The 14,751-nt window shown below is 31.9% G+C and overlaps 2 protein-coding genes across 2 annotated transcripts; both read right to left on the bottom strand.

The window, feature by feature from the left end:
* Window positions 1–7,049: 7,049 nt before the first annotated feature.
* LOC111301916 (aspartic proteinase nepenthesin-2-like) lies at window positions 7,050–7,553 on the bottom strand. The gene has a single exon (XM_089744198.1). The coding sequence runs from the start codon at window positions 7,551–7,553 to the stop codon at window positions 7,050–7,052; it is 504 nt and encodes a 167-aa protein (XP_089600324.1).
* Window positions 7,553–8,320, bottom strand: LOC149514541 (aspartic proteinase nepenthesin-2-like). The gene is made up of 2 exons (XM_089744197.1): window positions 7,926–8,320; window positions 7,553–7,874 (listed from the first exon to the last, which is right to left on the bottom strand). Exons 1-2 carry the CDS (start codon window positions 8,318–8,320, stop codon window positions 7,553–7,555), a joined length of 717 nt encoding a protein of 238 aa, XP_089600323.1.
* Between the last annotated feature and the right edge of the window lie 6,431 nt (window positions 8,321–14,751).

Below are 14,751 nucleotides of genomic sequence, written 5' to 3'. Positions count from 1 at the left end.
TTACATTATCTTGTTCTATTCTTTTAGCATGAGCTTGAGTGTTATATTGGTGTTAAGCTATCATTCAACCTTGATTTTTCATAATTAGGGTGCAAATTTAAAGTTATATTTATGGAACCATTAGATTATGATGAGGATAAATATAAAAAATGCATGAATGCAATAAAGAGAATTTAATGATGTGAATGAATGCATATCCAATAAAAGAAAAAGTTTAGTAAACATGATATATACAAAAAACAATATAATATATATATAAAAAGCATAAAGGGTTAGTATGCAAATAATATATACAAAAAATACATAAATTTACAAGTAGAATAAACGTCCCATTATGTGTCATATTTAGGATTTTCTAACACAAGGGAAGCATGGCTTTAACTTAGGTTTGAACTTTTAAGGTTTATTTACATGCTAAGTTCAAATGTTTGACAGTCTACAGTTCTTAAATTGTTCCACATATCCTTGTCTATTATAAACTAGTAAGGCATCCCAATCATCACCCATTATAGATTACAAGCGAAAATGGTTCAATTTGAGTAGGAGTTTTTCACTAGCTTATGTAGAGATATGAAATCTTCTGAAAGTATAGGTACTTTACTTCCTTATAAATGACAGAACTTGGATGTAAAACCAATGTTATGCATGTGCAAATTAATGACAAATATATAAAATGAATAAATAAAACAAATAAAATACAAACTAAAAAAGAAAAAAAATCTTAAATTTATTAGGTTAGGCTTGAATAACAAAAAATCATTTATTGACTTGACTTTCAATGTCCTCAGTGGAATCGTCAAATAATCATAACATACAAATCTGTGGACCCATTGCTAGACATAGACTTAAAGAGTTACCACAAATATTTTTTGTTAAGGTGTGATTAACCACCCTACTAAATCTATCCCATTTAAATAGGAGTTCTAAGATTTATTTAGCTATCTTTAAATAGTAGATTCTAGTCCATGAAGTTAGATTTAAGTTCAGGAGTAAAAAATGTATAAGGAAGGTTACAGCACCTTCATTGCGCTCATCTAAAAGATGAGACCAGTTTGATTTCAAATTATTCAAGCCATAAAGTTTCTTTGTAATTTTGCCAAATAATTTAATTATTGAAAATTGGCCTTAAAATTACTCAAATAGTTTGGTAGCAATTTAAGATAATTTTTTCACATTAGGAGTATTTATAGAGATTAGTGTCTCACTTTAAAGAGGCTTCATTGTTGGATTCTTTTTTTTTTTTGTTGTAAAAAACTTTTACTTATAAAAATAATTTATTCTCAAAAACATCTTCCAATCAGTTGATAAGATTTTCTATTAAGAATTATTATCCAATCTGTTGGTAGGATTTTTTCTTTAAAAAATATATTTTTAAGAAATTCATTAAGTCCTCCAATAGTTTGGTAAGACTTAATTCAAAATTTAAATTCTCTAATAGTTTGGTAGGATTGAAAAATATTTTTTTAACCTTTTTTCTTAAGATTGAAAAAAAAATGAACAAAAATTATCATGCAATAAATTATAATCATGCAATTATGCAAATATTTAATAAATCACACAATAAGTATAAAAACAAGCAATTAGATATTTTAAAAAAATCATGCAAATATATTAAACTCATGCTAAAATAAAAATTAAAAAGAAATTAACAAAGACATCATACAAAAATAAACTTTTTTTATCACATTAATTCAATCATCGATTTAAAATAATAGATATTAAAATATAAATATAAAAATAATATATGTAAGGAAAATAAAAAAAATCAAAACAGAAAATATACAGAAAAAAAGGAATACCTGTGGTATGGGTCGGGTTTGAATCGGGTCAAATTATGGATCCCATACGAGTCAACTGGATCCCAACCTAGTTGAAAACGACGTTGTTTTACTTCCTTGTAAAAGCCAAAAATCAGTTTCTATTTTGTAAACTTGCTCAATTCCTTCTTTCTCTAAACAAAATTTCCTCTAACCTTTCTCTAAACAACCACACCGGAAACTTCAACTTGTTCTAAAAATTGGCCAAGAACCTAGATTTCAGTGTTGAAATCTTTATATGGCTGTCGGGATTTTCAAATGAATCCAAAAACCATCATCTAAGATTCTTTGACCATGGTGAATATCGCTAGAATATTTGAAACTTCACTGGAAAAACTAAACTAAACCCAAAAAATTATCAAAAAACCCAAAATTTTCAAGAATTTTCCCAAACCCATAAAACTTAACTATTCAAGTAACCAATATGGGATTTTCTAGAAAAGTAAAAAACCACAAAACTTTTGTAAGATTTCAGCAAACTATAAACTCAAATCATCATTAGAAATTCAATCTAGAATCTAAACCCAAATTAACATTTACCAAATCCCAGAATGATAAATAAATTTAACTTAGAACCTAAGACTTAATTTCATTAACCAAATCCAAAAACAAAAAATCTAATTCAATACTACTTCTAGATCCCAAACCTAGAATGATTCCCAAAAACCACATAAATCTACCTTGAACCAAAAAAACCTTCGCAGAATTCAAAACTAAACCCATTAACAAAAAACCAAAAAATCTTAGAAAAATCCAAAAAGTTATCATTCAAATTTGTTTATTCCTTGTGTGATTTCTGTGTCCAGATTTCCCCTTTTTATGAGTTCTGTCCCTTTTATGTGTGTGCTTTTGAGTATGATTTATAGGGTTTCTTTTAAGAAATTTTAGGGATTTTAAGCAAGATAAAATCTTTTATTGAATAGATTCTATCCAGAAGATTGTGTAATTCTTGGGATCGTGGTGAGTGATTTTCTAATTGATTTTGTTTCCAATTTCAAATAACCATGATTTTTTAATTGATTTTCAAAATTTTTGATTTTGTTTCCTTGTTTTTTGAACTTTTTTTTTTGTTTTTGACCTTTTAAAAATAAATAAATAACACTAAAATTTAAATCAAATTAAAATTAAAATGAAGATTTCTCTATTGTGTTCAAAGCTTTCCAATTGAGCCCAATTTACTACAGAAAGCCCATTTTTGATTTGGAAAAATCCTAGACAAATTGAGGTATTTACATATAGACATGTATTTTTGCATCATAGTTTTTGATAGAAGAGAGAAAATTTGAAAATTAATTTCAAATCATAATATTAAGTTTAGATTAATTTCTTTATTCGATTTGATTTAAGTTTGAATATTAAAATTCCTTATTAGGTTTGGATTGGATTTCTATAGACATTTATTCTCGCATTCAAGTAGTTAGTTTTTGGTAGGAATAAAAAAAAATCGAAAATTGATTTAAAACCATAATGTTTGGTTTGAAAGAAATTTTTTTATTCGATTAAGTTTAAATTCAAATTTTTATTAGGTTTAGATAGAATTTTAGATTAAGAAGTGAAAAATTAAAAATATCCAAATCGAATTATATATTTTATTAATTTTTATATATTTTAATTTTTTATAAAATAAAAATAATTATTTTATATTTAATTCTATTTAAAATTATGTTAAAGTAATATAAAAAATCCAAAAACCAATGAATTAATGACAAAATTCACTTAAAATCGAATCATTTTCAAGTGAAAATATATTATAATTTATATCGAAATTTAAAAATCAATAATATTATATATTATAAAAAAAACTAAATTAATTAAATACGATCCGATATTACCTTTGACTTTTAGCTATAATTCTCTTGTCATATTTCTTGGTTTGATTTCTTACTAAAATCACTAGGTAATCCATCATTTGGCTTGTTCTTTTTGTCATGATTCCATGGACTCGAATCCATAAAAATAAATGATTTAAAAGAGTAGCCTAGAGGATGATTAAAACAAGTAGTGTTTTGCAACTTTCCGATTTAATATTTCTTGAATTTCTATATATATATATATATATATATATTAATAAATGTCATCAGTTAATGCTAACCCTTAATATCGACATCATCTGTCATAAAATAAAATCTTGTTTCTCTTCTTGAAACTCAACCTGCTATAGCTCTTACGATCTAAAAAGCTCCAAAATCAAGTCTTGTATAAAACTAGAGAAGAGGCTTGTTAATTGATATCAGAAAGAAAAGAGCTGCTGATAATTCATATCAAAATACATTGTCCAACTACTCTCCACAGGAGATTCATCAGCTGCTCCTCCTAGTCCTGGTGATGATCTGCTCTCAGAATTCATGGAACTCTCCATATTCTAGCTATTTAAACAAGATATATAGAAGAGATCAGAAATGAGACTAGTTCTGATAAACCCTTATATTTATAGTAGAGACTAGAGAGAAAAACAATAGAAAATTAAGTTGAGAATAGTGGAAGTTTATTTCAGTTTGGAATCTGGGTGGGTTGTGGGCCAAATGGATTGGAGAGAAAAGTTAAATTTGGCTGCAAAAGAGGATTAGGGTTTGACATTTGTGGGAGTAGATTTAGATATGTATTTAATCAAACTCCATATATGTCATCAAAGCATGTGCATGTCCATTAATCGACTTGTACATTTGGTACATTAGGTCTATTAGGTCTTTCAAGGCAATTGATAGCATAACTTAAACGATACCTACCATCACCAAAATGTGGATGACATGCAAAGGATATGGAGAAGTAAACTTTGGGGAAACTCATAGTAGGGTCCTAGACAATAAGACTCAAGAAACTATTGTTCTAAAATTAGGTCAAGCAAATTTTTTCCTTTTGATATTGGTGTGTTTCCCTTTGTTATCAATGATATAAATCCACACAAGATTTTGGTTGTGTAGTCATAATTGAGGAAGGGTCCTTCTACCATTATTAGTTATGATTTTATTTTTATATTATTTTTTATATCGTATTCGTATCATGTCATTATATTATATTTAAAATTGTTAGATCTATCTAAAATGATATTATAATGAGGACAAGTTTTAAATTGCATTACAATTTTTTTTTTTTTTTTTGCTTAATCAAGTCCAATTTATTGAAATTGAATGTTCAGGTGTGAAGCCAGCTTCACAACCTTTACATGTAGAAACAGCATTACACCTTCGCCCATAGAGCAGAAAATTATAGAACCAGCACAGGATATACCAGCCCATACAGCAGAAAATAATGAAAACATTACAATGAATTACAATCGTACTTCAAACTGAAATCTGCTATTGCTCTGAGCTTTCCACCACCTGAATCAGCTATGGACCTTATAAATCCCCCGACCACTAGGCTATAAAACATTTCCTCTCGCCTACCACTAGGCCATAAATCTTTCGCTTTACCCCTGCTTTTTCCAGCGCGTCTGCCATGCCATTCGCATCACAGTAGATGTTAACAAATTTAACATCACCCAACTCTCTGACAGCCAAGTCAATTTTTGAGAATACGTTCCAAAATCTCCATGGATGTAAGCACTCATTCATCACCCAACCAACAACAATTTTTGAGTCAAATTCTACAATTAGTTTCGCTCTATGCCTCCACTCAGTTTGTTTAAAGACTAATAGCGCCATTTAATTGCCAATAATTCCGCCATATTTGGATCCTGAACTCCAAATGGACCTGAGAACATAGCCAACATTTATCCTTTTACATTCCGGAGTACCTCTCCACATCCAGCAGGACCCGGATTCCCTGTAGCTGAACCATCAATATTAAACTTTACAAATCCTACCGTTAGTGGCAACCATTCAATGAAATCTCTTGTTTGTATCTCGTTAACCTCTGGCACGCCCGCACAAGGGTCAGACCACAATACCGATTCCCTTGGGAATTCATATTCCATAGTATCTTTAGTCTAGTGAAGGGCTCTTAATTTTATCACTAAGACCATGTCTTCCGCCGTCAAACTCTTCTGTTCAAAGACCAGTTCATTCCTTGCTAATCACAATGACCACAAAGCAGCAGAAAAAGATGCAAACCACCACAGTTTCAATGTCCCAGTGAGCAGAGAATCCAAATAGTTTAATATGAAACCTCTCAATGTATTCGGTTGTCACCATCTAATGTTCCACCATTTTAAAAAGTATCCCTAGATTTTATACACCCATGCGCAGGTAAACAGTACATGATCCGTGGTTTCCAGGTCTTTTTTACACCATGGGCACAAGCTATGGAGATGGGACAATGGCAGTCCCCTGCGTGCCAGAAAATCTTTTGAGGGGAGTCTTACCAGTGTAATCAGCCCCATGTTCACGCACCCCAATCTTTCCGAAGGTGGTCTAACTGTATTGACGTCGCTAGCAACGTATCAACCACTACCCACTTCCTTCATTTTGTCCACCATGTCTGCCCACAATTTCTTCTTTAGCTTATTTTCAAATGGAGCATACATTTTGCAAATTACACACTCAAAATTATTCTGGGTCCAGCACCCCTTTATTAGCACTATACCATAACCTTTTCAAGATCTAACCATTTTAAAACAGTTGATCTTATCGCACACCTATAGCAGCCCTCTTGACTTACCTTCTGCTTCCACATGAACCCACTCAAAATTCCCATCTGGCCAAATCCTATGTATTGTATAATCCGTGCAATCTTTAATTTTTGTCTCTTGTGCTAACTATACTTCAACTCTATTGGAAGCTACAACAGATCTCAGCATACCCCTTTTCACCATACTGCCCAGACCCTCACATCCCATGATAACATTCTCATCTTGGATTTTTCACCAACACTTCCTACCTAGTTACGCAAAACCGAATCTCCCGCCTAATTTTTTCTTCCACTTACTGTCTATACTCCTATAATTCTGCATACCTGCTTGCACCCTCAGTGCTTGGCCGTCTTTTGCATATCTTTTAATGCTTTAATCACTATCTCATTATCATAACTGGCTTGCATTCCTAGCATTTTCCCAATCCTCCAAGTCGACTCAGCATCATCCGCACAAAGCACCCTCCGGCGGTTTTGAAACATGCCCCACATCACAGCCCACCCCACTTTCTAACACATTATCCCCCCACATCTCCCAATTTATTTATTATCGATTAAATTCGATTAAACACGTGCATTGGAGTCCACCAATTTCATCAGCAAATTGGAGTACACCAATTCATCCATCATAAATGATGCGCTTATTTTGTTGATGCTATGCTCCTAGCACAGTCCGGCTCTTCCCCTTAGTATTCCTACACAGAAAAACCCTTGTACAGGGTCGAAGAAAAGCCCATGTTCCCCATCTACGCTGTAATTAGCTCCATTAAAATGGAATGTTATTGCTGCGAAATCATGATAATTTGCTGGACTTTTATAACACAGCTCAAATACTTTTAAAACTGTTGTTCTTTCAAGTTTTCGTGAACCGTAATAAGCTTCAAAGACTCTCATTACTGCTTCATAAGCATTGACCCCTAAAGTGTTGAAATCAATTTCAGAGACTAAAGTTCCAGAGTCTATGAAGCAACCACCTGAGCCATCTGGCCTGATTCTGAACGTATCAGGGTGAAATCCTAAACGATGGTTTGCAGCACTTGTATCCAACAATTCGAGGTAGAAAAGGTAGGGTCTTCGCGGTGAGTACAGGAATGATGTTGTTTGAACCTGTCCTGGAGGCAGCTGCGGAATGTCCTCTCGGAACCCTAGGATGATTGGACGAGGCATTACATCGCGAAAAGGGACAAACAATATGAGAATCGAGTGTGAGTTAAAGGAGAAAACTGGCTCGCCATTGAATCCGGAGACTTGCTTAATCCAAAGATCCCTGAAACATCACTGCCGTTGAACACAAAGTCGCTGTTATCATTCGAGCAACCAAAGATTACGTTGGTGAAAGTTTTCGTATCAGCATTACTAATATAGAATTGGAATGATTCCAGGGATGCAGCCCCCCTGGTAGTGGCTCCACCACCATACAGAACATCATAGACACATTCACCGTTTACACAATCATAGAGTCTGTCATCGCCATGGCAGAGAGGACGACTACAAGGAATGTGCCATAAGTCGCGGAGGCTCTAGGATCATAGATTCCACGGTTGACGTTGTGTCCAAATCAAACCACTTCCGGCGTCCATCAACAATTTCACAGGTTGTCGTTGGCTTCCTATTGTAAACATTACAACATAGAACAAATAATCTCGAAGTATCGGTATGCGGATATTATCATGAACAACCTTTGCATTAGAACGAGAAACCAAATCGGAATAATTGGCTCTAGCATATTTAATTTTGATAAACCTTTCTACTCTTTCAGCTCTAGTGAGGTTTTCGATAAGGTATAGAGGAGACCCTGGGGAATCATCGAGGATAGCCCTTATACTCAGGCCAATAGTTGGTTTTGAGGTAGCAAATGTAAAATAGTGTTGGGATAACGTTACTAAGAGGCAAAGCAACAATTTAGAATTGAGAAAATGAAGGGTCACAGACATTTTAGAGGAGAAAAGTAAGCCTGTGATCCAATGGTGCTAGTTGTTGTTACATAAAGACAATATTGAAAGCAAATTTGTTGTTATATAAAGACAACATTGAAAGCAAATTTTGACCCAAATTTATTTCAGTACACTCTTGAAATTGAATATTCTTCTACTTTTGGTAGGCTTGTGAATAAGAATCCTCTGGTTTTGTTTATTAATTGGCATTCTTCATTTATTTTTCTTGTGTATTGATAGTGATAGGAGTCAAAGAGGAAGGATGATTCATCATGAATTGATGAACAATGAATTAATTTCCTCGAAATAGGCAAATAAATTTGGCCATGCTTTTAATGGACCAAGCTACTTCCATATGCAATCAAATTCCAAAATCACAAAATAAAACACAATAATTTGCCAAGTTGTGATTGAAGTTGGACTAATGCCAACATCATTACCATTTTTTCCCCATTCTTCATGCATCAAAATTTAGAGTTTATATTTGAAGCACTATATATGGCCAATGAATTATATAATGATACCTCATAAAAAAATAATTTTAAAATTTTAAAAAACAAATACATTGATCATAAAAATACATTTAGAATTAATTTTTTAATGATATATCATTGTATAATCCACTGATAGTGTATAGTATCTAGATACTAATATTGCATCAACTATAAATCTTTGAAAACTTACCATGGTACTTGGTTTCTAGAACATGTACTCCATAGCCTGATAAAGATTTCTTTCTGCACCCTATCTTTTATCTGTTAACTGCCAAATTGATCTGTCAACTGAACTTGTTATCTTTTAACCAATCTTCCCTAACTGATTCATATTGCATACATTGATTTTATGAACTGCGGAAGAGCTCCACATGCTCATCGTACCCTTGAATTACTTTTTGGAATTCATGGTGTTAAATCTCTTGCACTATTAAATGACATCCTTGAGGTATGTCAAACTTGCCAATTTCCATATATTACATAGAATCAGGTAAAAAAATTTTCTTATAGGCTTTAAACGATTTTTGTGGAAGACTAACAATTTAACATTATATTGTGTTTCGTGCCAAGGCTCTCTCATTTGTCTAGTCCTAGAAGAGCTGGAGTTATATGAGTGTAATTGGAACAATATAAACAGAATCAACATTAATATTCCTACTCTAATGAAGTTTACTGCAAGAACAAGAAAATTATTCACTCAATTGTGAAATCAAGATTAATCCACCAAATCTGCCTCGTCTATCAAGCCAAAATTATCTGCTTGATCAAATTGTTCCGTACAGTATTTGGGCAGAGATCTTGAATTTGTCCCGATCATGCCATTCCTGGTGCTCATACTATCAGAGCATTGATGTATCTTCTTCAAAAGGCACCATATCTTGAATTTCTTAGCTTTCTTAAGGGGAGTTCACCAAATTTTCATTAAGCATGCCTTTTGCATCTCCCATATATATCGAGGGCACTGCAGCAAATGTACATTATTTAAAGTATTTGTGTCAGCATGCACCTGTTTTGAAGAGGATCGCTATGTTTTGCACCTATGACTTGATAACGGATTCGAAAAAGTTAGAGGAGATCACTTATGAATTGTTACAAGTTCTTGGAGACTTGACAAGTTGTGAAATTGAGTTCTATCCTTAGGATTTCGAGTATGGCACTTCCCCCCAATGGAGAAATTGCTACAGACAAGGTTGAGGAATGGAAAAATGATGTAAACATGTAAGACTTCAAGCTACATTTCTTTGTCTTTTGGTGTCATAAATTTTAGCTGCTGAATTCTACTATGACTATCTGAAGTTTTTAGATTGTAACAAAGCGCCTTTCATCCAGTTTCCTGGTGTGTGTTTTCTTTACTTGCGAAAGTACAGTTTGCTTGCTTTGCTGTATATTATTCTCCTTTTCAATAATTTGATTAAGGCTCTTAATAAATGATTAAACAATAATTGATAAGGAATGAAATTATATGTGCTGGAATTTGAATATAGAATGGTCAGATCTCACCTGTGGCTTCTAAATCAACTTTGGTATGCCTTGGGTTGTACATTTTCAGGACCCAATCCTACTAATTTGAAAATTGTGTACATTTTTGTAGACTAGTACATGAATCTCTCTTTTAAAGTGTTCTATAATCTATAATGGATGATTTTAACAATGGATGAAAAAAAGGCATTATTTTATTGTAATATAGGAATGAAACTTGAATTTCACATTGAAAATATTTGATTTTTTTTTAGATTTATACAAACATAGGCTCTTCCATCTAAATAGCTGTTGAGCTTGAAGTAATAAACACAATAACACATAAGTAATATATTGCAATAAATCCACAATAATAAACAACAATCAATAATAAAAAAATGTAAGAAAAATAAAACACATCAAAATTTATATGGAAAACCCCTTTAGTGTAGAGGAAAAAAATCATAGATCACCAGAAAAATCTTTACTATCAAATAATGGATATACAAAGTTCACCTATAGCTAAAATTAGAGCTAATTAATAACTAGATAGACAATTGGAGAAATCTCACCAAATAAATGACTCAACTAATGCATCATAGATCTGTTTTTAGAGAGCTTCAAACATGATCTTCACCATTCAAAATGTAAAATTTTGAATCATAAACCTGTTAATAAAATTTTAGCTCAATTGGACCACGGATCGACTTTTGTTTAACCAACTCTCCTTTCTCTATTTTCTCACTATTTTTCCTGGCTTTCTTTTTCCCTTGGTTTCGACGCCACTCGCTGTTTCTCAATTACACAGCCCTCTCCTTTATTGTTTAAGGTTTTATTTTAGTAGGGTTCTCTTAGGTCAAAGACAAAAAAAAATAAAAGGCGTTAGGCTTTTTAATTGGCCAAAACTAAAAGGGTTTGGACCCCATATATCCTAACAATCTCCCCCTTCAGTCTCATTAAGAGGAGATTCATCACCATAGCAATTTCATTTAGAATTTACCTTGGCCAATGAACCTATTCCAGCCAAGTTATTGAAGAGTTTAAACTTTTCTCTATAAAGTGTCTTAGTCAACATATCTGATACATTCTTATCAGTATAAACTTTTTTCAACTGCATCTGTTATTTTTCAATCACTGAACATAACCAGTAATATCTAATATCAATATGCTTCGTTTTAGCATGGTACCTGACATTTTTACTCAAATCTAAACCACTTTGGCTATCATAAAATACTACATATTCTTTTTTATTCAACCTTAATTCAAAAAAAAATGTTTCATCTAAAGCATTTCTTACCCGCTTCGGTTGCTGTAATATACTTAGCCTCTATAGTTGACAAGATAATATGCTTTTACAACTTAGACTGCTAAGATATAGCTCCTCCTGCAAAAATGAATAAATATCTTGAAGTAGTTTCCTACTAGCAAGATCATTTGCTATGTCAACATCGATGAACTTTTTTAGTACTAGTTATGAAATTTCATAACTCAAGTACATTTTTAAAGTGCCCCTTAAATATCCGAAAATCCATTTCATTACTTTCAAATGAACCTTTTCTGAATTAGAAAGAAATTTGCTTACTACACCAACTGTGTGAGCAATGTCAAGAGTGTATAAACTATAAGATACATCAAGGAATTGACTACAAAAGAATAAGAAACACTAGACATAATTAGTTGCTCTTCCTTAGTCATCGAATAAGATTTTTTACTTAAATGAAAATAATTGGCAATTGGACTACTAATTGATATAACATGTTGCGTGTTGAATCTACTAAGGACCCGCAAGGATGCAGTTTTAAAATCAAGTTACTTAAGCTCAAAATTCAAACTAGCTGCTAATCCCATTATAACTCGAATGAAACTCATTTTCACAATTGGAGAGAAGATCTCATCAAAATCGATGCCAAATTTATGAAAAAAACTTATCACTACCAATGAGCTTTGTATCTCACTAGCTTGTCATCATCTTTTATTAGTTTGAACACCCATTTATTTTTCAATGGTCTCTTCCATTTTGAAAGTTTAATAAGATTATATGTACCATTTTTCACAATGATTCCGTCTCTACTTTCATTATTTTTAACCAGTGCTCTCTATCTGGAGTAATCTATACATCTTGAAAGCTCTTTGGTTTTTTCTCACTAATAACTAAAATAAAATCTAAACTTGGATACTTGATAGATGACCTGTGTTTTTTGGTAGATCTCTTAGGCTAAGACTCTACACCACTTGATGCTAAAGATAGCTTTCCCTACTCAACATTTTCTGGTGAAAAAGATTGCTTACTCTGCTCAACACTCTAAGTAGAGGGGATTGCTTTTCCTATTTAAACTTGATTGTATCTGACTTATTACTAACTATGGCTAGCTCATTTATATCTCTAAGTTATGTCTTTTACTCATTTCCACCATCTATTGCTCTTTTTTGTGGCACCTTATCGGTATTGAAACACCACATTCAATAGTAACTCATGTAATCTTTTCATTTTTCTTAAAGTCTGCTATATTTTTTTAATGAAAGATCACATATTTGCTTCTAATTATTTTTTTCTTCACTGAATCTCATACTCTATAGCTAAATTTCTCATTACCATATCTTACAAACATATACTGTGTGTCTTTACTATTAAACTTTAACCTTTACTCTTTAGGTACATGCATGAATGCTTTATACCCGAAAACTTTTAAATGAGAGTATGAAGCATCTTTCTCTTTTCACACTTTTTTTAAAATGTCAAAGCTCAAAAGAAGTGATGGTGATCTATTAATCAAATAATAAGTTATATTGACTACTTAACCCCAAAATGGCTTCAATAATTTTACATCCTCAACATACATCTAACTTTTTTCACTATGGTGTAGTTCATCCTTTTAGCTACACCATTATGCTGCGGTGTTCCAAGTTTTGTCATCTTATGCCTGATCCTATGATTTAGGTGCGTACTCTTCAATGTATTTGGATGTGTATTTCTCACTATTATTAATCCAAATACACTTCAAGGGCATTTCTATCATTCTTTTTTCCATGGCATGAAATATTTGAAAATACTATAATATTTGGCTTTGTTTTTCAACATATACACCTAAGTTTTACGTGAGTATCATTAATAAAAATGACAAAATACTTGCTACCATCCAAGGACTCTATTTTAATAAGACCACATGTATCAGAATAAATTAATTTCAATCTATTTTTTTCTCTGAAAACTTTTATGAAAAGAAACTTTAAGATACTTGCCAAACAAATAAAGATCACATGAATCGAGAGATATACTTTTTGTTAAGATAATGAGAGACTGCCTTGCTAAAACTTGTAATTTCTTCTCGCTCATGTTTGCTAGTCTTTTGTGCCACAAGTTTGCTGAAACATCATCTTCAACGGCATTTATCTAGTTATTGTTCCATTGCATATATGTCTTATACATTGTGTAACATGATTTTTCCCTTGCAACTACCATAGATCTTTTGAGAAACTTTCACTATCCATTCTTTTTTCAATTTTCATATCCCTTTTTATCAAGGATATTAATAGCAAATAAGTTTTTTCTTATATCTGAAATGTGTCTAACATCTTTCAAAGTCAACATACAGCCCATACTAGTTTGTACAACAATATCACCAGTCTTAAAAATTTGCAATATACTCTTGTTTCTTATATTGGTGTAACCAAAGTTTTTTGCTTTGTAAGTTGTAAACAATTCTCTCTTAGAAACATAATGATATACCGCTTCTGTGTCAACTATCCATTCAATATCAGGATCACCAACATAATTACAATAATTATGTGTATAAATCAAAGTAATTGAATCACTATCTAAATTCACTACTACAACATTGCCATTATCTAAACTCTTATCTTTTTCATCTTTCTGCTCTTGCTTTAAGATCTTGTAGTATCACTTTATATAAATTATTTTACCATAATGAAACCACTTCACTTTATCTTTAGACTTGGATATATATTTAAACTTACTATGGCCTTTTAAGTTTTGACATCTGTCAATGTTTTTATGCCTATTTTCTATGACAAGAGCTTGATTCCTAAGGTCTAAATCTTTTCACCTTGCTTATTCATTAAGCATGTTGTCTTTTACTATATACAATGTCCCCTTGTAATCAGGAGCTGAATTAAGAAAATCACAACTTAAGTATTCTAACTGTCTAGCAATGAATCGAAAAAAAATAATGCCTTCATTTCATCATCCATCTTAAGCTTCATAATAGTAATCCGATTAAATATATCTTGAAAATCACTCAAGTGCTCTGGAATCGATCATCCATTCTTGTACTGTAAAGTTGTAAGTTTTTTAACAAACATAACTTTATTCATATATATTTTTCTTTTATATAATGCTGCCAATTTTTTTCAAATAGTATGGTCATCTATCTCTTGCGCTATATGACGGAACATGCTGATATCAATCCATTTTTTTATTATGGCTAACATATTTTTGCCTAACTTCTTCCAACTTTTATC

This window comes from Durio zibethinus, chromosome 15, assembly GCF_047325235.1.
Source record: "Durio zibethinus cultivar Kanyao isolate XHJ-2024 chromosome 15, ASM4732523v1, whole genome shotgun sequence".
Taxonomy (NCBI): domain Eukaryota; kingdom Viridiplantae; phylum Streptophyta; class Magnoliopsida; order Malvales; family Malvaceae; genus Durio; species Durio zibethinus.
The sequence above is the reverse complement of the archived record's forward strand: the minus strand, read 5'-3'. Positions and strand labels throughout refer to the sequence as shown.